The sequence below is a fragment of the Camelina sativa genome, chromosome 18, assembly GCF_030686135.1.
Source record: "Camelina sativa cultivar CO46 ecotype springtype chromosome 18, ASM3068613v1".
NCBI classification, from domain to species: domain Eukaryota; kingdom Viridiplantae; phylum Streptophyta; class Magnoliopsida; order Brassicales; family Brassicaceae; genus Camelina; species Camelina sativa.
The window spans coordinates 1,019,757-1,045,200 of NC_141897.1; the positions used below are offsets into that span (position 1 = coordinate 1,019,757).

The window sequence follows — 25,444 nt, forward strand, 5'->3', positions numbered from 1 at the left end:
ACGAAAGAAGCTCTGCCTAGGAGCAAAACAACCTTTGACGGTGACATAGCCTATTGAAAACAAGTTTCCATACTTGGGGCAGAGAATTCACACACTAAGAGGAGATGGTCTCGAGACTCAAATGCCATAGAACAGAGGCAACATGTTACATGTATCAGATTGGATCAGACCCCATGACATCATTCTCTGCCAAGTAGGCAATCTATTAAGGTTACTTACCCACATGTTAAATGCATATCTAGGGACCGCTCCTTTAAACCAGACTACAGGAGCCCAATCTTTTTTAGCTTCTCTCTGCCTCAGAGCCTCCCATGTCATGGCTACAGAGAAGCCATTTATTTTCTTGAGACAATTATTTCGGAATTAGACATACATTAATTAATGATATATACAATTGGAACCCTTAAACCTAAAAGAGTTTTTCAATCAAATTGTTTGTGGGTGATGTTAGTACATGTATTATATTGAGACTTTAGTTTAGGAATTGGAGACATTATGCTAGTACAATTAGAAACCATAGCAAGTTGTTCAATTAATTAATTGTATGTGGATGATGATAGTCATCTAATGCAACAACAAGTTAGACCCTTTTTTGTTGTTTCACAATCTCCTCCAATGTAAAATCTTCTATCTATGCAATCTTGTTGACACTTACAAATCGTATTTGCCTTTCGGCCTGCAAATTCGTCAACAAATTTCAGTTAGAAGACACTAATTTTTACGATCATAAATCACCATTTATATCTAAGAAACAGAGTGACTACCTGGAAAACAAGAGCACCAAAATGATCAAAATTAACTGAAACAAAAGCATAAGAAGATCTTATATTCTCCATTTTATTTTATTTTAATGAGATTCTCACTTGTGAAATTGTGATGTGTTTTAGTTTTCGAAACTATATATAACAACAAGATGGTCGCTGAAAAAAAAGACAACAACTAGATGATCAGCTTCGAACTAGAATATATAGATAGGTAGGTACGCTTTAAATTTATTTTTGAAATATTTCATATTTGACAAACAAATTAAAAGGATAACAAGAAAACTTATTGTCCCTCGCACCTACAGTACCTAGAGCATGGGCATTGGTGTAGGACAATTTTTGGTCCTTCAAATTTAATAGTATTATTTTGAAAGGTTCTTATTTTTAGTATGAGCATTGGTGTCTATTTGTATTGTTTGTTGCAGCAAAAACAGAGCATAGAGAGATTAGAAAAGAGAGTAGAGAAGAAGATGGGAGCACACACACATTTAACGAGTTCAGTAGTGTCAATGTGACACCACCTACATCTCGCCGAGACTCTTGCTCGGAATCCACTAGAAGAAGAAACATAGATACAAATTACAAGTGTCTCACTCATCACTCACTCATAAACACTCTTTGTATCAACCTATGTTCTAATGAGAAAAAACACTCTTGTTTAACCTGTTTAAACAACTGTAACTAGAACAGAACCCCTGCTCAACCATCTTGTTAAAAACAGAACACACTAGCAGCTTGAAAACTCACTACTAGCAACCATTAACATGTCTCTTATCAACAAACCTTGCGATATCCCTGAGACACATCTTTGCAACAGCTCTCACATCAAATCTAGAACCCATGATGTCTCTTTCAAGCTGTAATAACAATCTGCAGTACTCTTCTTGTATGCAGCACCCACCAAAACGAATTTGGCCATTGCATCATTCGATTTGCAGTCTTGAGTCAAGACCTTATTAATCTTTAAGATCATTCACTGACTGACCTGCAAATGACTTCCATGAGTAGACACTTATGTAGACTTCTCATAATGCAACCAAGACAACTAACCAATCCACAATAGTTGTCTTCTAAATGCAGCTTAAATCTCTGCATTTTTTTTCATCCTCTTTTGGACTCCTTTTCAGTTACCAACACCAGTCTTGAGATGAGTTATTTATCAAGCTTGATATACAACGCTTCCACAGTTTTAAATGAACAGCCTTGAGACAAATTATGGAGAACTTGCACTTGTCTCTTTCAGTTTCTTCTTCAGAGAACTCACTGAACAACTGTAATGACTTCATCTCCGTTTATTTAATGTCTTCTGAAACTTTCAGAAAACCTGCAGCTCCTTAAAACTGAAGCTTGTAATTCAAATAACTCAAGCTCAAAAATTCCAAAAACACGAAGTTCAAACAAAATTCACAGGACAATTGCGAAGTTATACTTAACCAAAATATACACTAGCTCGTTTCGTTTCTATCATCGACAAAAATAAAAATCCACAGAAGTGTATACCAACTGAAATCTACACATGTAAAAGCCCAAAGTAGACATTAAGAACTCAAAAAGGCAAAAATCACGAAATCGAGCAGAGAATTTAGGGCAAGGAAACAGAAATCTGAAGAAGAAGGATGAACAATTACAATACCTTCTTAATCTGAGAGATGATTCGAGAAATCAGGAAGAAGAAGCTGCGGCAGATTCGTAGACGAAATTTTGACTCGCATTGAATCGTAGCTTACGATCTCCTCTCTCTCACCAGTACTCCTCTCCTCTCTCGATTCTTCCAATCACAAACAACCACGTGGCCAAGTCGACGGACGAAAAACGTCCCAAAATAAGAATCGTTTCTTCGAATATGGGCCTTTTTTTATTTATTTAAAATCACAAATACACGAAGGACGGCCCAAGTACACGCCGTTGCACATGCTCTTATAAATTTATAATTTGGTAGATAAGTGGAATTTAGGGCATGAGACAGATGTACTTTATAGAAATTTCTCTACATAATGTACATTCTGGTCAAATAACTCTTCTATTAAATATAATAGTAATTTATCCGTGTCTTATTTAGGGTATCCATGGGTGAACCCTACAAAATTAAAATCCTATATTGATTTTATTAATATTTTAATATAATATTATTATCTAATTTAATTAATTATTTTGTTTTTAAATTGCTCAATCAGATGATGGCACGTAAACACTAAAGAGTCTGGGCGTGTCTCAATGTATCTTCTGCGAGACACAAGGTCTTTCTCTCTCCTCACCTTTTTCATTTTTTTTGTTCTTTATTTAAAAGACACTCATCATCATCTCCCCGATGGACTTGCTTTTAGGGGTTGAACGTACTTCTAAGATAATATTAAGAAATATATGGGTCTGAATGGTTGCAGCAGTTGGGGTGGACAAATTCATCTTTGGATTAAACCGCTTTTTATTTACCATTCATTAAGTGTAGTCAATAGTGGTGCGGTCCAAAAGAAACAGAGATAAAACCGCAACAGACCAACTGCGGATCGCTTTTGCTTACAAAAAGAGTTGGACCACAGCAATTCGTTGTCCACACTTAAAATAGAGCGGTCTGATCCGCAGACGGATTTGTCCGCCCTGACCGTGGTTACCATTCAGACCCTATATACCTTTTTTTCATGATGTTGTTATTTATTTTCCAAATATTATTTCAGTTTAGTAAATTTAATGGGTTGGGTTTTTTTTCTCAATCATTAAATGGGTTGGTTTTATAAAAGAAATAATTGAAATGATTTTTATTACTACACACCAAATGTAAATACACTAAATTTGCTGTGCAACAAAAATTGTGACATAAAGGAAACTTGCAGACTAAATCGAGTGGCTGTTTCCTGGATAACACATTCCTAGTGTGATGTTTCATTTTAATCTTCGAACTTAAAAAAAAAAAAAGAGGAGAAATACATAGTAATAGATCTTATTATTGACACTTTTGTGTGACGAAATGTCTGATGTAGTCCTCGGACGAAAGCATGTGTGATCTCGGCGACATACAGCTCGTAATACATTAAAGATGGTAAGATTTTCGTCATCATATTTGGATTTTCGTCACATATTTTAATCTAGAGATTTAATGAAAATCGAGTATTATATAACAATACAAAATATTGTAACTAACATAAATGTTTAACAAGACTGAGATATAAAACTACTTTTCACTACAATAACATCATTTTATTTAGAAAAATATATATTGAAAATATCGAATCTTAGAAAAAAAAAAAACAATATGTTATGTATAGCACATGCCATAACTCATAGTCTAGTTCGAGTTGAAACTCAAAACAAAAGAGTTGGTTAAAACTAAACAAAAAGAAACACAAAACAACGTTATTTATTTGGATTTATAGTAGATTCTGAAGATTCTGAAGATTCTAAACAAAGGAGACAAGTATTTTCTATAGTAGATTCTGAAGATTTTTTTTTTGGATTTATAGATTGCATCGAAAAGTGTGTCTGAGAGAGTTTTAGATGATTCGCATCTTCCTTCGCAAATCTTCGCCGGAGATCGGCCTCACGCGGCTTCTCTGAGAATTTCATCTTTCTCCTTCCTTTTCCTTTCTTCTGGCTTATGAAGACTCACATTGCTAGGGCGACAGTGCCCCCAAAACCTCCGGATCCGCCACCCGTTAAAAAAAGAGATCTAGATCCCGTTCCAGCTTCGGTAATCAATGCTCCTCCGATTCAAATTTCTACTCAGAATGTTTCCAACTCAGCCTCGATTCCGGTTAGTCCACATGTTGCCGATGAGCCAAATCTAGCTCAGAGGTTCAAGGCTTCCCTCCGGAACCTTCGCAAAATCTCCTCATCAGAATACCTTGAAGATGGGACACCGGTAGTTCAAGCCCCAGCCTCAGTGCTGCTGAAAGCAGCGGACCAGTGGAAGGGCCACATCATGGCAAAGTTCAATGAATTAATACCTCTTCCGTCAAAAATATTCTCATATCTGAACCATGTGTGGGGAAAATATGGGAATATTGTGATTCTTCATGTTGATAATACCTCTTGCCTCATCATGATACCATGTATCTCGACAAGGGAGTGGGTGTTGCAAGTAGGGTACTGGCAAGCCGGAAACTGTGCTTTCTCGGTGTATCCATGGTCACCAAATGCGTCTTTTGAGATGCAGGATTTGAAGACAGCTTCGATGTGGGCAATTCTCGAGAACGTTCCCCCTCAGATGTACTCTTTTGATGGAATCAGTGTGATAACCAGTGCCATAGGAGAACCTTTGCACACTGAGAAGTCAAGGCTGGATCCATACAAATTTGGGAACACGAAGGTTAAAGTCAAAATATCCTTGGAGAAAACCCCTCCATCTTTAATCATTGTACGAGACTCAGAGATGAACACGGTGAAGGTTAGGGTTTCTTACCCATGACTACCGTCGAGATGTTGTAACTGTGGTAGGTTTGGACATCTTCTAAATAGATGTCTGAAACCATTGATGAAGAAGAAAATTGTGGAAGGAGACAATGGAGGATTCAAACCAGGAGGTATCGCGATGGCTAGCACTGAGATATCTCTTGGCAGTGGCAGCACCCAATTGGAAGTGGGTGAATCTAGCTGTGTAGCAAAAGAAAAGGGAGAGATACCAGAAAAAAAACAAGGGAAGCTCAGGGGCTCAAGCACAATCAGAGAAAAAAAAAAGCCTAAGAGAAGGAGTAGAAGTTTACCACCAGCTGAAAAGGTCCTAAGTCATAAACGAGACTGGACAATGTCAGCAAAAACTCAGGAATCAGTTTGAATGTGGATTCAGGAGAGCACAAAAAAGAAATTAAAAGCATCTGAGACTCAAGACATCATTTCTTCAGCAAAGCAGAAGGATAATGAATGGACTATAGTGAGACCCAAATCGAAGAGGAAAAACAAGGATGAAGGGAAGGGTCCAAGTACTAGTAAAAGGGGGTTAAACCGTCGATTGGTGGAGTTCGGAAGCCATTTTTGGGTGTAGCAAGAGCTAGAAAGCTCGCAAAACTGGAGACGAAGGTGCTGTTTGTGAGGAAAACTCCAAAAAAAGTTCCCCTAACCCGGGAGGGAGTGGATCCGGTTGTACAAAAAGGTCACCCTCGGGTAGTTCTGCTGTCTTAAATTTAAAGGATAGTCGAGGAAGGATTTCGGCTATGCCTGCTAATCTATGATAGAGCTTAGCTCTACGATATTTTTTGGTACCCAAGATGAAAGTTTTTTGTTGGAATATTCGGGGTATAAATAATCACTCTCGACAGAGATTTGTGAGAGATTGGATACGGAAACATAAGCCGGTAGTAGGCAGTATTTTGGAAACCCATGTAGCAGAAGAGAATGTGGAGTTGGTTTTTCAGGCTTCCTTCCCGGGTTGGCGAGGTGAATTCAACTATGAATGAGTAGAAAATGGTAGAATTTGGGTAGTGTGGGATCCAGCAGTATCAGTAATTTGTTTTTTAAAATCTGCTCAGTTAATGCTATGTGGAGTGTTCAATCCTCAAACTGGTGAAGAGTTCTCAGTCGCTTTTGTATATGCGTTCAATACTCAAATTCAATGCAGAGAGCTGTGGGAGGAAATCTCGGAAATTGTCAAGAACTCTCCGGCTAAGGATTTACCATTGACAATCATGGGAGACTTTAATCAGATCCTATCAGCGAATGAGCATTTATCATTGTTACCTCATATGTTGCCTCTTGCAGGAATGAGAGAGTTTCATACATGCTTGTTCGAGAATGATTTGACGGATATGCCAAGCATGTGTGCCTTTTACACTTGGTCTAATGGGAGACAGGAGGACCCAGTCCTCCGAAAGTTGGATAGGGTGTTAATGAATGAACAATGGGGAGCTAACTTCCCAGATTCCCTCACGGTATTTGAACCTCCTGGAGACTTGGATCACTCGCCTAGATTATTGCACACTTCCTCCATGAGTGATCACAGTAAGAAGAGCTTCAAGTATTTCTCTTTCCTCTCCACACATCCTAAGTACAGAGATTTCATAGACGAAGCTTGGAAAAAGGAGGTGGGATTGGGCTGTAAATTATTTATGGTCGGGCAGAGATTCAAGAAGGTTAAGGAGGTTTGCAGAAAACTTAATAGAGAAAGCTTTGGAAATATTCAGCAAAGGACGAAGCAAGCCTTAGAAGATTTGGAAAATATTCAGGAAGCCCTACTCCGAACCCCATCAGACTCACTCTTTAGGCAAGAATTTGTGGCTCGCAAGTCATGGAATTTCTTTGCCAAGGCACAAGAATCATTTTATAGAAAAAAATCCAGAATTCGGTGGTATAAGGATGGGGATGCAAATACCAAATTCTTCCATAGGGTGGTGGTGGCTAATCAACGGAAAAACTGTATCAAGTATTTGAGGGGAACAAATGATGACATTGTCTGTAATAAGGATCAAATCACGGATATGCTAACTTCTTACTACCAAAACCTCTTGGGTACAGTTAATAGTGGGGTAGTGCCTCTGTCTGTCGAACAGCTAAGAGAGATAACAACTGTTAGATGCTCCCAAGCACTAGCTCCTCAACTGGTAACGATACCGACGGAAGCAGAAATTCGAAGAGCAGTAATCACTATGCCTAAGAGTAAAGCGCCTGGCCCATATGGGTTTCCCATTGAGTTTGTTTGGGAAGCGTGGAACATAGTAGGCAAGAATATAGTGGTTGCGGTTCAAGACTTCTTTATTTCTGGTGTCCTGCCAAGTGGTATGAATGCGACTGCTTTAACTATCATTCCTACAGTACCAGGGGCGGATAAGTTAACCCAGCTCAGACCAGTCTCATGCTGCACAACTGTTTACAAGATTATAGCCAGGCTCTTGAAGCAAAAGCTTAAGCTCTTTGTTTCGGATGCAGTTCAGGCCAACCAAGTGGGGTTTGTTCAAGGTCGACAGCTTTTGGAGAATGTTCTACTTGCCTCAGAACTGGTAAATAACTTCCACGTTGAAGGCAGCACCACGAGGGGTTGTTTACAAGTGGATCTTGCTAAGGCTTATGATAATTTGGATTGGGGCTTCCTCATCAACGTCCTTCATGCGCTAGATCTCCCACATCAATTTATTGCCTGGCTAAAAATGTGTTTCACCTCTGGAAGCTGGATATAGAAGAGCATATGCAAGCTGAGACCTCTGTCCGGACCCTTCGTAGTGTGTAAGCTGGGGACTGGAGTCACTTGCAATTTATGGAGTGATAATTGGACTGGTTTGGGGAATTTATTGGAGATTACATGGCATAGAGGTCCTGCTGTTTCAGGTCTTCCAAGGACTGTAGTGGTAGCAGAGGCTTTAAGAGAAGGACAATGGTGGTTTTCTCGGAGCAGAAGCAGGCACCCTATCATTCAATTACTGCAACAATGTCTGCCGTCACCGTCAGTGGTTAATCCGCAGGTTGATGGGGAAGATGATTGCTATCTTTGGAAAGTGGGTCAATCTGAACCATCTGCAGTTTTCTCTACTGCAATCACTTGGGACCATTTAAATCCGACAGGAGAAAGGGTTAATTGGTTTGAAGGAGTGTGGTTCAAGGAAAGGATTCCAAATCATGCATTTATTACTTGGCTAGGGGCTCTGAACCGTTGCATACCAGAGACAGGTTGTCTAGCTGGGGACTGACTATCCCGACCCAATGCCTCTTATGCAATACGCATGATGAAACACACCAACACATATTCTTTGATTGTGTATTTGCTGGGGAAATGATGGAACCCGGGACGATGGCCAGCATACGGACTCGGACGAGGACCGAAGCGCACAAGGAACCAAGGACGCCACTGCGTCCAGAACTAGACAGCCCTCAACCCAAGCACCGAACCTGGTGCCCGGAGCTACAACAAGGAGACGTACCACAGCAAGGACCGCAAGGAAGAAGTGCCTCATCTTTGTCCAAGCTTTCGTTCAAGAACAAGAGGCGCTCGATCACGGACCCAACCGACCCGACGAACAGCCGACCGAGGCTCTTCTAACGGTCTTCACCATCACCCAAGGGTGAAGACCTCCAAGTCATTAGGGGAAGTAGTACTCTTTTTCCCACTTTGGGTTTTTCCCAATGGGTTTACCAAGGGGGTTTTAATGAGGCTATGATCCCTAGTGCATGGCCATGGCCAAGAACCACTTCGGCCACGTGTCCATTCTATCCTTAGTTTAATTTCGCTTATGACTGTTGTCTTTTAAAACTATTTCTTGGACGCTGCGTTTTAGTTTTACCCACGTGTTTAGGGTTTTGAGAGTCCCCTTATGTAAGCCACCCTATATAAAGGGCCTAGACCTTATCATGTAAAGGTAGACAATCATTAATAAAGACCAAAGTTATCTCTTTCCTCTCATTTTCAGAAATTGAAACGAAACCCTAGAAGCTACGCGAACCGGGTTCGTCATCTTCTAGGTTGGCCGTATCACAAGGAGAGTCATCCCTCGTGTGTCGCTACTTCGCTCCACCTCTATCCCCATCTCTCCGAGAGCCAAACGAGTCGAGCATCTCCTCGTGAATCTCTCTCCGTCCGTTCCTATTGTTCCTTGGTGTTGTTTCCGTCCGTGCGCTGCCCCATCGGCCAAACTTATTCGTTGACGGCCCAACCGAGTTGCATTTCCGAATCGCTCCGCTGGGTTTGCTCCGTCCGTACGTCCGTGGTTCGCGTCCGTAGTCCGGGGTCACATCAGTTGGTATTAGAGCCGAAATTCTTTGCAAAGGTTGTGTCTTTCCTCCCTTTACGTTCTTGCACGGTCAAAGTTCGAGTCTAGTCCGTTTGTCTAAGGTTTTATTCTTGCTAGGTGTTTAGTGTTCTTGAGCTGTTTTCGTTTGGGTAGTCTAGATCCATAAAGTTGTGTTCTTTTGCTTGGTCGTTGTTAGTGGTGGCCTAAAAACCACGTGCAGCGATTAGAGTCCCAGCGCGTGAGATCCGTTTTTGTTTTTTAGTCTTAGTTTGTCTTGTAGTGCTTTTACTTTTGCTTTTACTTTACCTTTTTCCAATCATTAGCTGTCCAAGATTTGTCCGATTTGTTGATCCTATCAAACAGAGAATCCACGCGTTCATACTTTGTGTAGGATCTGTTCTAACGGACATGCGTCACGGATCGACCGACAGTACCGTTTGCCACCGTCCAACCCGACCGTACGCCGGAGGGCTTATCAACCGCCGCAGGACACACTACTGACCGTCGGTGGTATCACTTCTCCAATCAGCCGCTGCGTGGACCACCATCCGAACAGTACCTGGCCGCCGCCTGTACCACAACCACCGTACATACAATAACCGCTGTCCGTATAGCCGATATGGCCGAGCAACCTGGAGATCCGCTTCCAGTCCCAGAAATTGGGACTGTCTTACCGAGATCCGGACTCAACTAGCCCAGCTAGAGAACCGACTCTAATGGATAGAGGATGGACAACGGCAACCCGCGGCTCGAGGACCGCCTGTCCAAGATCGCCAACGACGCTATGATCCGGATCCACGAGGAACGTCCGAGGAAGACGATGGTCCACTCTACCAAAGGAGACGCCATCGTTGTATGGACGAGCGTGAGGACGATCAACCCTACCGTCCGGTTGAACCGGGTCACAAACTCACGGCCCCGACGTTTGCCGGAAAGGTTGATCCGGAAGCTTACCTGGGAGGGAAGGATGAAACATATATTCGCCTGCTACAACTATCCCGAACCAAAGAAAATAGCCTATGCAGCTGTCCAGTTCACGGACCACGCCCTTATGTGGTGGGATCGTTCCGAAGCTGACCGAAAAAGGAATGGGGAACGCGCCTTACCGCATTGGGAAGCCATGAAGAACGAGATGAGACGCCGATACGTGCCCCCGTTATACCACCGCGAGCTCCAGCGAAGGTTCCGCAAGAGTTCGAACATCTTCGCAACCGGCTGGAGGTCGAAGATACCGAAGAAGGATTGATGGCCCAGTTTTTGGACGGCCTACAAGACCGCATTGCGCGGAAGGTGGAACGCTTAACGTACAATTCGTTCGATGAACTTTTGCACCTCGCGATGCAAGTCGAACAACAGATCAAAAGAAAGGCCAGCACCATCAACCGCTCTCGCACTCAAAGAACGCCGAGCTGGTCGCCTAACTCATCCCCAGGACCCGGAGGACACCACGGGCAAGAGAAGTCTAAGGCCGTCGCCAATGACTCACGATTCAAACCAAGGGACCTGAACAAGGACTCTCGTACCGATCCCAGGCTGCAGCCGAACGAAGGGCGTAGCCGAGATATAATATGCTTCAAGTGCCAGGGTCGAGGCCACTACGCCCGAGATATAATATGCTTCAAGTACCATGACTATGACCGCATCGGGAGAAATCGAGTCAGAGAACAATGACGGACCCGACGAGCCGAACGACGCTAAGGAAGTCGAGGAAGCCGTAGCTGAACCGGATGAAGGGGAGCTACTTATGATCCGGCGGGTCCTCAACACTAGCCAGTCTCCGGACGATACGCACCAGCGGAACAACATCTTTCACACGCGTTGCACTGTAAGTGGGAAGGTTTGTGGCTTGATCATTGACGGTGGATCTTGCACCAATGTGGCAAGTTCCTACATGGTCAAGAAAGTTGCTATTAGTACCACAAATCATCCTAAACCCTACAAAATCAAATGGTTGAATGACAAGGTCGTGGTCCAAGTCACCGAACAGGTCATGGTCCCGTTTAGTGTAGGCCCCTACAAAGACCAAGTCTTGTGTGACAGGGTTCCAATGCTAGCTAGCCACCTCCTTTTGGGGTGTCCTTGGCAGTTTGACAAACGGACCTCACACTGTGGCCACACCAACCAATACTTTTTCGCGCATGATAACAAGTGTATTTGTCTAAAGCCACTAAGTCCTACACAAGTTTGTGAACTACAATCGAAACTGTCTAAGGAACCGAGCACTAAAATGAACTTTTTGATTAATGCTAGTACGGTTAGGAGATCACTTAGTGACTCCACTTGTCAAGTCTTATTGATGGTGTTTAAGGATGTTGTGAGTATAGGCACGGAACAAGACGCCATCCCGGCCATGATCAGACCAGTCCTACGACGGTACCAGGACGTGTTTCCGGATGAGTTTCCGCACGGCTTACCACCCCTTCGAGGCATTGAGAACCAGATTGATCTCGTGCCTAGAGCCCAGCTGCCAAACCGTCCAGCCTATCGTGTGAACCCCGAGGAGGCCAAGGAGCTTAAACGCCAAGTATCTGAACTAATGAAGCAAGGATACGTCCGGGAGAATCTCAGCCCATGTGCGGTGCCAGTCTTGTTGGTACCTAAGAAGGACGGGACATGGCGTATGTGCGTGGATTGTCGGGCAGTGAACAACATCACCATCAAGTACCGCCATCTCATTCCGCGCCTAGACGACATGCTTGATGAACTCAGCGGCTCCACCATCTTCTCCAAGATAGACCTTAAAAGTGGTTATCATCAAGTGAGGATGAAAGAGGGAGATGAGTAGAAAACCGCGTTCAAAACCAAGCAAGGTTTGTACGAATGGTTGGTAATGTCATTCGGTTTATCTAATGCTCCCTCCACCTTTATGAGACTGATGAACCATGTCCTTAGGGTCTATATCAACAAGTTTGTGGTTGTTTACTTTGATGACATCCTTGTTTATAGTAAATGCCTTGAGGAACATTTAGAACATCTGTCCTTGGTCTTGGACACTCTTAGGGAGAACAAACTGTACGCTAACCTTAAGAAATGCGTGTTTGGAGCTATCGAGCTAGTTTTCCTAGGCTTTGTTGTAAGTGCGCAGGGGCTTAAGGTGGACAATGACAAGATCAAGGCCATTGAGGAGTGGCCAACCCCGACCAATATCAGTCAAGTCCGGAGCTTTCATGGCCTAGCCAGTTTCTATAGGCGGTTTGTGCGGGATTTCAGTTCGGTAGCTGCACCACTTACCGCCACCATTAGGATAAGCGTTGAGTTCAAGTGGGGACCGGCTCAAGAAGCAGCGTTCCGCGAGCTCAAGCACCGGCTGACACATGCGCCTCTATTGGCCTTGCCGGATTTCAGCAACCTTTAAAGTGGAGTGCGACGCGTCCGGGGTGGGCATTGGAGCTGTGTTGACGCAAGGAGGCAAGCCTGTTGCCTATTTCAGTGAGAAGCTCAGCGGGCCGACGCTCAATTACCCAACCTACGACAAAGAACTGTACGCCCTAGTCTGCGCCATGGAGACTTGGCAACATTATCTATTGGCCAAGGAATGTGTCATTCATACCGACCATGAGACGTTGAAGCACTTGCGCGGCCAGACCAACCTTAAGAGGAGGCATGCCAAGTGGTTGGAGTTTATTGAAACATTTCCATATGTCATTAAGTACAAGAAAGGCAAGAAAAATGTTGTGGCCGACGCACTTTCACGGCGCCATACGCTGATCACCACCATGGACGCACGGATCCTCGGGTTTGAGCACATCAAGGACACGTATGGTTTGGATCCGGACTTCGCCGACTGCTACCAGGAGCATGGTAAAGGAAACTATACCAAGTTCTTCGTACATGACGGGTTCCTATTCAAGTAAAGGCGCATGTGCATCCCAGCTGGATCGATGAGGGAGTTGTTAATGAGGGAGGCACATAGAGGAGGGCTTACGGGTCACTTTGGCGTAGCCAAGACAATGGCCATCCTGAAGGAGCACTTCTATTGGCCTAAGATGAAGCGCATGGTGGAGAAATTTTGTGGTAGTTGCATTACATGCCGGACGGCCAAGTCCACCACGCGTCCTTACGGTCTATACACGCCACTTCCGATCGCATCAAGTCCGTGGGTTGACTTATCTATGGACTTTTTCCTTGGTCTACCACCATGCGACAAGAAGGACGCTATTTTTGTGGTAGTGGACCGTTTCGCCAAGATGGCCCATTTTATACCATGCAACAAGACCAACAATGCCATGCACATCGCCAACCAGTTCTTCCGAGAAGTAGTGCGACTACACGGCCTTCCCCGCACCATTGTGTCCGATCGCGAGCCCAAATTCCTCGGCCACTTCTGGAGGACGATATGGAGAAAACTTGGTACGCGGCTGTTGTACTCGACCGCGTGTCATCCGCAGATGGACGGCCAAATAGAGGTGGTTAACCGCACCCTCGGAGCACTACTGCAGACCACCATCGGCAGTAACAGGAAGACTTGGGTCGAATGCCTTCCATTTGTGGAGTTCGCCTACAACCTTGCCACGCACTCGGCCACCAAGAAATCACCGTTCGAGATCGCTTATGGGTACAAACCGCTGACTCCTATGGACGTGTTACCCTTACCACCCGACGACGTAGTGAACCAAGATGGCGCGAGCAAGGCCAAGCTCATCAAGTAGTTACATGCGGAAGTGAAGGCCAACCTAGAGCGGCGTACCGAACACTATGTGCGGACAGCTAACCAGGGCCGAAAGACCATGGTTTTCAAGGAGGGCGACTGGGTTTGGTTGCACCTACGGCCAGAGCAGTTCCCACAGAAGAGGAAGGACAAGCTGAGCCCCCGCGGAGATGGACCGTTCCGAGTCGTCGAGAGGATCAACGACAATTCCTACCGCCTTGAACTGCCCGGTGAGTATTTAACTTCGACCTCATTCAATGTTTCTGACTTGGCCTCGTTTGATGTAGGTACCGAGGAAGATGTTTTGAGGGCAAAACCTTTCCAAGGGGGAGGGAATGATGGAACCCGGGACGATGGCCAGCATACGGACTCGGACGAGGACCGAAGCGCGCAAGGAACCAAGGACGCGACTGCGTCCGGAACTAGACGAACCTGGTGCCCGGAGCTACAACAAGGAGCCGGACCGCAAGAGGCTTTAAGAGAAGGACAATGGTGGTTTTCTCGGAGCAGAAGCAGGCACCCTATCATTCAATTACTGCAACAATGCATGCCGTCACCGTCAGTGGTTAATCCGCAGGTTGATGGGGAAGATGATTGCTATCTTTGGAAAGTGGGTCAATCTGAACCATCTGCAGTTTTCTCTACTGCAATCACTTGGGACCATTTAAATCCGACAGGAGAAAGGGTTAATTGGTTTGAAGGAGTGTGGTTCAAGGAAAGGATTCCAAAGCATGCGTTTATTACTTGGCTAGGGGCTCTGAACCGGTTGCATACCAGAGACAGGTTGTCGAGCTGGGGACTGACTATCCCGACCCAATGCCTCTTATGCAATACTCATGATGAAACACACCAACACCTATTCTTTGATGTGTATTTGCTGGGGAAATGATGGAACCCGGGACGATGGCCAGCATACGGACTCGGACGAGGACCGAAGCGCGCAAGGAGCCAAGGACGCGACTGCGTCTGGAACTAGACGGCCCTCAACCCAAGCACCGAACCTAGTGCCCGGAGCTACAACAAGGAGCCAGACCACAGCAAGGACCGCAAGGAAGAAGTGTCTCATCTTTGTCCAAGCTTTCGTTCAAGAACAAGAGGTGCTCGATCACGGACCCAACCGACCCGACAGATTGCCGACCAAGGCTCTTCTAACAGTCTTCACCATCACCCAAGGGTGAAGACCTCCAAGTCATTAGGGGAAGTAGTACTCTTTTTCCCACCTTGGGTTTTTTCCAATGGGTTTACCAAGGGGGTTTTAATGAGGCTATGATCCCTAGTGCATGGCCATGGACAAGGACCACTTCGGCCACGTGTCCATTCTATCCTTAGTTTAATTTCGCTATGACCGTTGTCTTTTAAAACTATTTCCTGGATGCTGCGTTTTAGTTTTACCCACATGTTTAGGGTTTTGAGAGTCCCCTTATGTAAGCCACCCTATATAAAGGGCCTAGACCTTATCATGTAAAGGTAGACAATCATTAATAAAGAACAAAGTTATCTCTTTCATCTCATTTTCAGAGATTGAAACGAAACCCTAGAAGCTACGCGAACCGGGTTCGTCATCTTCTAGCTTGGCCGTATCACAAGGAGAGTCATCCCTCGTGTGTCGCTACTTCGCTCCACCTCTATCCCCATCTCTCCGAGAGCCAAACGAGTCGAGCATCTCCTCGTGAATCTCTCTCCGTCCGTTCATATCGTTCCTTGGTGTTGTTTCCGTCCGTGCGCCGCCCCATCCGCCGAACTTATTCATTGACGGTCCAACCGAGTTGCATTTCCGAATCGCTCTGCTGCGTTTGCTCCGTCCGTATGTCTGTGGTTCACGTCCGTAGTCCGGGGTCACATCAGGAAGTGTGGCATTACTTCCACTCACGAGCACGAGTTGTTCCTCCTCTTCTTTTTCAGGATGCGTTAGTGTGGTTAAAACGTCCCTGCAGAAGTAGAAATGGGGTGGCAATTCTCAGGTTAGCTTTCCAGGCTTCACTTTACCTCATTTGGAAAGAAAGAAACTCTCGTCTTCATAACTCAACGTCACGATCTCCGGCAAGTCTGATCAAAGAGATAAAAACCATCATTCGCAGTCGGTTGGAGCCTTTGTCACGACTGCAAACTCCAAGACAAGCAAGGACTCAAGAAGACTCGATGTTAATTACTTGGTTTGATCGGTTCCAAAACTAATGTACTTGTTCTTAAGTTGTATTTTCTTATTACGGAGGTGTTACTCGTTTGGAGGCACAGTACTCTAATCTTTTTGTAACTGGTACCATGTTTCCAATAAGTAACGAAGATGAAGGTTAGTTAAAAAAAAAAAAAAAAAAAAAAAACGTTATAACAAACTATTTGGATTGTTGTCTCCTTTTAATTTTCATCAATATCATCTAGCATACGAATGTATATATCTACATAACCCGGAAAGACTTAGTTATATAACTTATAAATTTTTTTAGTATTAACCACAAGAGAGTTGGTTAAAAATAAATAAAGGAAACACAAAACACATAATGTGCAAAAAATCTCTATAATATGTGCCGTATTCCTGGAGGTTCCGGGCCAGATTGTGCAAAGATCAGTGGCTGCCAGCTGGTTGATGGGTCAAGATGCCCTGACGGATATACGAGGAACAATCTCGAAAACAGAGGTAAATTGATCAATATTCTGCTTTATTAAGTACGTTATTTGTTTTTTTTTTTTTTTTTTTTTTTTTTTTTTTTGAAAATGAAGTACGTTATTTGTTGTAAGACAAATCAAGATTTCATTCTTTCTTATGTCATTTTGAATCCTGATTTTTGTCTCAAGGTGATGCTACCGATGAATACTGTAAGGTTGGGTGTATATCTTCGGTGTGCGGTGATTTAACCACTCTCCAGAACTTTGGTAAAACAAACTCCAAAAACTCATTATCATCAATATTTTTTTTCTTCTTAGTAATGGACAAGAGAATATATATATATATATATATATATATATATATATATATATGATTTTTAAAACTTTTGACAATTAGATGCAAGTGAAATCGTGAATGAAGCGGTTGAAAAATGTGTCAGCGCATGTTCTACTGTCTGCACCCACGGCTCGATGGATGCAGTCAAAACTGCCTAGATCGACAATCATATCCATCTTTCAAGAGACCACGTATAACTTGGTGAAGGGGGTGCTTGTCTTTCATATTGTTGTTTTTCATGTTTTCAATAATTGTCATCTATGTGACAAAAGTATTAAGACTCTCGTGATCGTATCTTAATAATTAAGTTGTTTCAAGTTTGTGCATGTGCATAGAATGTTGTCAATCCTTAGATTGATATGCCTTCTATTCTCTATGTTTTAGATATATAATTATTGTGTCTTTATATATTTGATCTTCTTCGCTCAGCCATTTCCAGTTGCTTTGTGTTTACAGCTTATATCGTGACAACATATTCACCTTAGCAAACATTGATTGATAATATGTATTCTCAAATTCTAACTACTTTATTTATATGAATCATTCAAAATGCCATATATAGGTGGCGTTGGATAAAAGATTCACGTTGATGAATATGTTTTAATGAAGAACGATTTAGGAGATAACATTATCATTTTTGGGGCATGGAAATTCACGGGTGCGGGCAGAATGGATGGATACTTATGTGTATAGTTTTCCCCAAAGTCGTCATGCCAAACTGTTACTTTTTCGATATGGCAGCAACTCTTATATAACAATCTTACTACAATGCTTCGTCAGAAGTTGGCGTTACTAAAAACAATTGGAATTACACATAACCCCTTTAAAGCTATGAAAACCTCATCACGAAGTTGCTTAGCTTGATAGAACTGCTAATTTCTATCGATTATACAGTGTAAAATCCTTGGGATTGTTTTTAATCTTTCTAGGCCATGTTACTTCTTGTAATAGCCTTCATATATATTTTTCAACACAGGCTCAACGTATAAGCTTCTATTTGATTGCAACGCATTCCTCATCATATCATCGCCAACATCATCACATCTTCATACCATCATCATATTATCATCATCATCATCGTATCATCATTGTTGTTATTTGCCACCTTAGGAGCTATGTTGTGTGGATACATGGTTAGTAGAGGTAGTTTACCAGATCCTCATTTTGAGAGTCTTCTTGCAGTATTGTAATACTCATCCAGTGACAGATGCATATGCCATGTGGTGGACCTCAAGTATTTGTGATATCTTGTTTCTCTCGGTGTCTTGATTAGATTTCAATACGGTATCCTATTAAGCAGGAGAATTTTCTTGAAATGCTTATAATTTTAAGCTTCTCTCCATCTTTTCACCCAACTTTTGATAATCATGTCACTTTTTAACACTAGTTGTTAGAAAGCTTTAATTCATTTCCACCATCTATTAGCTCGTGGGGTCTGGCTTGCGGTTTCAACCATCCTCAGTCTCATGTTATAGCCATTGCTGATTTGATTTGTGCTATCAGTTAGAGATGGTATAACATTCAAAATTACTGATGAGTTTAACTACTGAACAAATTCTGAAGTTTTCGTTCTGTTTTGTGTGTTTGTAGGAGTCAAAACACCATCAAGAGATTACAAGATACAAGGATCATCATTCAGCAAAATATTCACCATCACAGGAGCAGCAACAAATCTTGTTTTTGCATTCAACACCGGGATGCTTCCTGAAATTCAGGTAATTGTTTTCAAGATTTCAGCTTCATGTTACCTGCATTTTAAGAACAATAAACTCAATTCAATGCAAAAGCTATGGTATTGGCAGAACGTTGTCTTCTTCAGTTTAATGTCTGTTGCTGCAGTTAGCACCCTAATCAGTTTGAGAGTTTATGTATGCTTGCTTCTTTCAGTTTTTGTTTAATGTAATCGGTTTCAGTTCCATGTTCTTGGATGAATATGTTGTTGTTTGACTTTGGTTTGAGTTATGTTCTTTAGTTTGATTTATTGATTGATTTGTGTTTCAATTTGTGGCTTTGTATGAGCTTTTGCAGACAAGAAGGAGACAAAGATACCATGAGTTTTAGCGGACAAGAAGGAGACAAGATACAATGGCAAATGGCTCTCTTTAGCATTTGGTTCAGACTCTGCTTTCTACCAAAAATCCTGCTTCTTGCTTAAAGAGCAAGCTTTTTCTTCTTCCTTTAGGTAAATCAAGTTTTTAAAAATTCAAATTAAGAACTTTATCATTGGAGGTATATTTTCTAAAAATATTTTTGGTCAAACCTTTTTCTTCTTCTTTAACAATTCTTTTGGTCGAAAGCTAATCTAACGGCTGGATAACTTATGAGAAAATCACAAAGCTTAAACACACTTAACTTTAACCCCATAATTTTCTCAAGAGAACACAGCAGAAACCCTTTAATTTATTTTCGATATCAACATATCCTGAAGCTGTTCTTGCTCATAGATTCTCAATCCCATCTTAACAGTCGCTTGTTGTATCATGAGATCGTTCATCACTGAAATGCTCGCGTGGCTCACTTCTAACTCCAAATCCATCAAAGCATTCATCAACCTTGCTCCAGGATGATTTCTCTTACCCGATTCCACTCTAATCATCACATCACTTCCCATAGCCTTCACTTCGATCTTCAACTCCGATAAATTTTCCTTGTCGTCGTTACAAACGCTAGAAGTCGCGTTTTGTCGTCCCGTTATCTTCTTGAGCTCGTTGAGCTGATTCTGAACCGCGTTTCTCTCCGATTCCGCGTTTTCAGCGGTTGATTTCAGCTCGTTTATGTAACGAACCGCGTCTTCGAGCAATGACGTTTTGTCCATCTTTGATACGTTTGGTACAACCGCTCGTAACGCGTAGAATCTATGGTTTAGCTTCTCACGTCTCATCCTCTCCGCTTCCACGTGGTTCAACGGCTTCTCTCTACCATGCATCGGTTTTCTCCCGCGCTTTTTCCCCGGTTTCATTTCCGGTATCTCCATCTCATCCATCCGATCATCTGAGCTCCGTTTAAACTCTTCGCCGGAGAAATTAATCTGAATCGGTTGATAAACCGGATTCGGATTCGGGTTGTGGATACTTGAATGAAACTGAGCTGAAGTCGGGGCTCCGGAAAAATCTTTGGATCCTTCGAAACTAAAAAGGAACCGGATCTTATTAAAAAGATCCGAGTTTTGACGGATCTGCTCAGTGGATCCAAGCTCCAACACTCCATTATCCGAAGGAATACATACGATGGTTTGTAACCCTAAACCCCCTCCTTGTTTAGCACGATCACAACCCGACCCGTATATCTGATCCGAACCGGTAACCCAAACCGGGTTATACGTAGTAAACGCCTTACCCGCTAACCCGGATCCGTTACCAAAAGTCCACGTCATTGAAACCAAGAAAAACCACTCCGTATCCGTCACTTCAACGTCGTCAACATCATCTTTGGCGTCGTCTTCTTCAACCACCGGAAATGTTTCGCCGGATATCATTGAGTTAAGCTCCCGGAGAACCCTTCGTCGACGCTCTTTCTCCTCCGGAGACGACGGAATCGTCTTCTTGATCGTCCTCCTCAACCTTCGTCCAGTTTTTTCCTCGTCGTCGCCATTGTAAACTCCGTCGCTCCATTTGAGAACTGACTCGCCGGAAAGGTCGAAGTACGACGGTTTCCAGAAAATAGCGTAAGTCCAGGGTTCGTGAGTACCACTCAACACAGTATGTAAACGCTTCTGGAGAGTGGTCTCGAGGCTAAGATGATGATTCGCCGGAGGTAAAGGTGGCCACAAGTCGGAGGTTAAGAGAGCTTCGATCATGGATAAGTTATCATCGGTATTCATCGTCGCCGGAATAGAAGAAGTGGTTCGGACTCAAGTCGTTTATTTATATCTAAACAAAAACAAAAGCAAGAAGAGAGAGAGAGAGTGAACTCTTTTGTTTTGTTTCACACGTACGGGTGCATGAAAAAAATACATATTCACTATTTTCCTCTTTCTTTTTTTGGATTTTCTTTCCATATAAGTTTTAATGACCCATGTGCGATTGCTGATGTTTCACCAGGTGAAAGGACCACATTTTCTAGGTTTTTTTTTTTACTTAAATAATTAAAACAACCATGAATGTATAAAATGATAACTCAGAACATGGTAATAAGGTTTTTTTTTTAATAACGGTTAATTATATTACCAAAAGGAACTTGAGGTTTACAAGAGTTTATATAGGTAACTATAGCCTAAAAAAAATTAAAAAGCCGTAAGTTACAGGAGATTAAGCTTCTGAAAGGAAAAAGTAATTAAAATAACCGAGAATCCTCAGTAGAGGTGCGTGAGCCATTTGAGTAGGAGCCATTTTAGTAAGAGCCCTTTGCCTTGTTTGTTATGCTGATGAGCTAGGAGGATGTCTCTGATTATTCTGTCAAGAAGTCTGAACAGAGAGTCCGACGAGACAGGTGGACCACCATGAGTACGAGAGTTGCGTTCCTTCCAAATGAGGTAAACTGTAGCTTGGGATACCAGCTTCTTGAGCGTATAGGGTAACCCTGTCGAGGAACCAAGGAGCCAGCTGATCAAGGTTTGCCAAGAAGTGATGATGAGATTAGGAAGGCTAAGTCTAGTGAAAACTAGACCCAATTGGGTAGCATACTCGCAGTGCAGAAACAAATGCTCCTTGTTCTCAAAACCGGTTGAACAGAGATGGCAGTTTGTGTCCGTAGTCATTCCCCAATTTATAGTCCTTTCTTTCACCGGGAGTCTATTGAGATTGGCAACCCAGAAAGTGAAGGAATGCTTGGGTATACCTTTCTTGAACCAGATAGCTTTGTTCCACTATTTGATCCCTGATGCAGGTCGCAACAAATTCCAGGTAATTTTGGTGCTAAAAAAGTCTTTTCTTTCACCTTCCTGTCCCCAGGAGTAAGAGTCAGATCCTGCAGATTCCACCGGAGGATTAAGTTGGAGGAGAGATATGCGAAGCGATTGGAGAAGGGGATTTCTAGTCCTGTGAGATGGAAGTCTCCATCCTTGAGGACCAGTTCCTTGAACGACAGTTGCATCCCTGGGAATGCCCATGAGTCTCGGACCATCATGACCTATAACATCAATCAGACCATCATGACCTATAACATCAATCAGAGGCCCCAACTGACTCCAATTGTCATACCAATAGCTAGCCGTTTTACCATCTCCAATAGTGCACTCTATAAGTGGCTTTACCAAAGGTTTCAAGGCAACTAGGAATTTCCACATCCACAAGGACCCAAAACTTACTTCAGCGGACCAATAGCTTTGATTCTTGAGCATATGCTCTCTCATCCAGGCTACCCAAAGGGAGCCACCATTCTGGAATAGAAGCCAAACCAACTTCAGATTGAAGGTTTTGTTCCAAACTGTGAAGTTTCTAAGTCCAAGGCCACCTTCTTTTTTGGGAAGACAGATATCTTTCCATGAAACCTTTGTATTTGCACGCTTTTCCAGACTCCCTGACCAGAGGAAGGCATTGCACATGGATTCAATGAGGCGGAGGCGCCCTTTGGGGAGGCGAAAGCAAAGGACCAGAAGTTAACAGAACTATAGATCACAAATGAAATGAGCTGGAGATGACCCGCGAAAGAGAAAACTTTTGTGGACCAGGAGGAGAACCTCGTCTTTATGTTATCCAGAAGAGGAGAATAGTCTGCTTTCCTGGGGTTGCGGTGGAGAAGAGGAAGTGCTAGGTAGCGAACAGGGAAGGTACCAATACTGAAACCTTGGTGGGACAGCTGTTCGAGAGCCTGCTCAGAAATACCTGCAGCGAACAGGGTGGACTTGTCACTATTCATACTCAGCCCTGAAAGATCCTTGAAATCATCTAAGAGGGATGAAATCTCTTGCAGAGAGGAGTTTCTCCCATCAAAGAATATCATTAGATCATCCGCGAAAGCAAGGTGCGAGATGATTGGATTTCTTCCCAAGGGATGATAACCTATTCGACCAGAGTCAAATCGGAGGCTGAGAAGGTTGGAGAGAGCTTCCATGGCGATTACAAAGAGGGTGGGGGAGAGGGGATCTCCTTGTCTAAGCCCTCTACCTCCTTTGAAGTATCCGCATAGCTCCCCATTGATGTTCATAGAGGAGGATGTGGTTGTGACACACTGCTTCACCTAGTTAATGAAACGAGGGGGAAAGCAAGCAATCGCCAGAATCTGCATAACAAAATCCCACTTTACACATTCAAAAGCCTTCCTCAGGTCCACCTTTAGCAGAGCCCTTGGCGTGACATTTTTCCTGCCAAAATCTTGCACCATTTCTGAGGCGAGTAAGACATTCTCCACTAGAAGTCGACCTTTGACAAAGGCAGACTGGGAGTTGGAGATCATTAGTGGAAGGATATCCTCCATGCGTTGTGCTATAATTTTAGAAATGACCTTATAAAGGACGTTACAACAAGAAATGGGTCTGAAATTTGAAATCTTGTCAGCTCCTATCACCTTAGGGATAAGAATAAGAGCGGTAGCGTTGATTGCTCAAGAAGATTACCAGTCCGAAAGAATTCCTTGACTGCAGCAATAAGATCATTTCCGATATAATGTCCCAAGATGCCCTGAAGAACTCGCCGGTGTATCCATCTGGACCAGGGGTTTTGTTCGTTGGCATAGAGAAGAATTCCTTCTTTATTTCTGCATCAGTGATCTCCGCAACTAAAGCCTCTTGAGAGTCTTCCCCCAGTCTAAAAGGGATAAGTTCCCTGATTCGCTCAATCTCAGTATTAGTAAGTAGGATAGGTTGGCTTCCAATCAGGTCCTGATAGTAGGACACACAATGTGATTTCACCTCCTCAAGACTAGTTAACCTCTGACCTTGCTCGTTAATCAGATAATGAATTTGGTTCTGCGCTCTACGGGTCACCATGATCCTGTGAAAATACTCAGTATTAAGATCCCACATTCAAACCACTTAATTCGGGATCTCTGGTAAGCAAACTTCTCTTCTGCTATGGTAAGTGTCATCCATTGCTTATGAGCCTGTTTCTCCTGAGCTACTGCAGACCTTGAGGGATCGCTCAATAACAAGTCTTGACATTGATGCAGTGATTCCTGAGCGTCTCTTGTATGGTTCTCCAACCCCAAAAACTTTTCTTTATTAAGATCTCGAATAATCCCCTTAAGTTCTTTGAGCCTTGTGACCAGGTTGAACTGAGCAGTGCCATAAGAGTCCGCCGTATGCCAATAATTGAGAAGGCGCGGGAGGAACTCATCATCATGGAGAGGAAATGGGAAATCATAAAGTGTCGACGACCATGCTGCCTCTTGCCTAAATCAACAATAGAAGGATTGTGATCAGAGAAATCAGTCTCCGCAAACTGAGAAAAGGATAAAGGATACTTGATCATCCATTCATCATTGATCAGGACCCTATCCAGATTTTTAGCAATCGGGTTCAGCTCCTGATTATTCCACCAAGTAAATTGGTTCCCCCTAATGGTAAGGTCTTGGAGATTGGCATAAGATAGGCAGTCATGGAATTCCTCCATTCCTTTCTTGATACGGGTGCCCCCAGAAGAGTGTTCAGCAGGGTTCAAGGTTTGATTGAAATCTCCCATTACAACCCAGGGCCGAGCACACACAGCAGAATCTCTAGATAGAGCACAAAGATCCTCCCACAGTAACTGTCTCCCACTCCTGCAGTTAACAGCATACACAAAAGACACAACCATCTCGCTATCCTCCTTTGGTAATTAGACAATATAGGTGACCATTTGCTTAGACTTCGAGTGAATGGTTAATTTCACAGTCGGATGCCAAACAATTCAGATTCTTTCCAGCTCAGCAAACTCATAATTGGCTTCAAAATTCCAATCCGCAAAAGTAGACTGCACATATTTTAGAGATTTGTGTTGTTTGACACGAGTCTCAATAAGGCTTCCAAAAACCGGCTTATGCTGCCGTAGCCATTTCCTGAAGCTTCTCCTCTTTACACTATGATTAAAACCTCTAATGTTCCAACATAAAATGTCTACCTTTACCATTAATGAGAAGATTTGGTTATTGTCCCCTTCCCTGAGGAAGTCTGCTCAAAGTGCCTCTCCTTTCGTCGTTCCTTTTTAGATAGGACCTTCAGGAATTTCTCATTATCGTCGGGGTTATCATCTTCTTCCGACGGGGAATCAGAAGAAGAGAATTCCTCTGGAGAGCCTAAGTCTGAAAATGTGGAGGACGAGGAAGGTAATCGCCTAGAAGAGGTTATCTTTTTCCCTTTCTTACGGGGGTTGGGAGTAGTATTAAGCCCGATGTCCAGCTCCAGGGATCCTTCCTGATGAGGGGGATCAGAGGAGGTTTTCTCTAGAGTTAGAGAGTTCCTTTTGGATTGCTTTGAGCGTCTTCTCGAGGGATTTTTCCTTTGTCTAACTACTTGGTCTGCAGGTAAAGGTTTTGTAACCCTATTTCCACGAGTACTGTCCTCTTTCGAGTGAGTAGTTGACTTATATGAGTTACA

At 43.2% G+C, this 25,444-nt stretch overlaps 3 protein-coding genes across 3 annotated transcripts; 1 reads left to right on the plus strand and 2 right to left on the minus strand.

The window, feature by feature from the left end:
* The first annotated feature begins 11,033 nt into the window (after positions 1-11,033).
* LOC104763033 (uncharacterized) lies at positions 11,034-12,191 on the plus strand. Its single transcript, XM_010486454.2, has one exon. The coding sequence runs from the start codon at positions 11,034-11,036 to the stop codon at positions 12,189-12,191; it is 1,158 nt and encodes a 385-aa protein (XP_010484756.2).
* A 7,038-nt stretch (positions 12,192-19,229) lies between these two features.
* Positions 19,230-20,968, minus strand: LOC104760217 (transcription factor bHLH28-like). Its single transcript, XM_010483105.3, has one exon. The coding sequence runs from the start codon at positions 20,813-20,815 to the stop codon at positions 19,391-19,393; it is 1,425 nt and encodes a 474-aa protein (XP_010481407.1). The 5' UTR covers positions 20,816-20,968; the 3' UTR covers positions 19,230-19,390.
* Positions 20,969-21,286: 318 nt separating this feature from the next.
* On the minus strand, positions 21,287-21,691 carry LOC147921317 (uncharacterized). Its single transcript, XM_087499711.1, has one exon. It carries the CDS (start codon positions 21,689-21,691, stop codon positions 21,287-21,289), a length of 405 nt encoding a protein of 134 aa, XP_087355837.1.
* Between the last annotated feature and the right edge of the window lie 3,753 nt (positions 21,692-25,444).

What these genes read in the sequence shown, in the direction of transcription:
- LOC104763033 (XM_010486454.2), top strand. Translation starts at nt 11,034, where the DNA reads ATGACTATGACCGCATCGGGAGAAATCGAGTCAGAGAACAATGACGGA.
- LOC104760217 (XM_010483105.3), bottom strand. Translation starts at nt 20,815, where the DNA reads ATGAATACCGATGATAACTTATCCATGATCGAAGCTCTCTTAACCTCC.
- LOC147921317 (XM_087499711.1), bottom strand. Translation starts at nt 21,691, where the DNA reads ATGACTACGGACACAAACTGCCATCTCTGTTCAACCGGTTTTGAGAAC.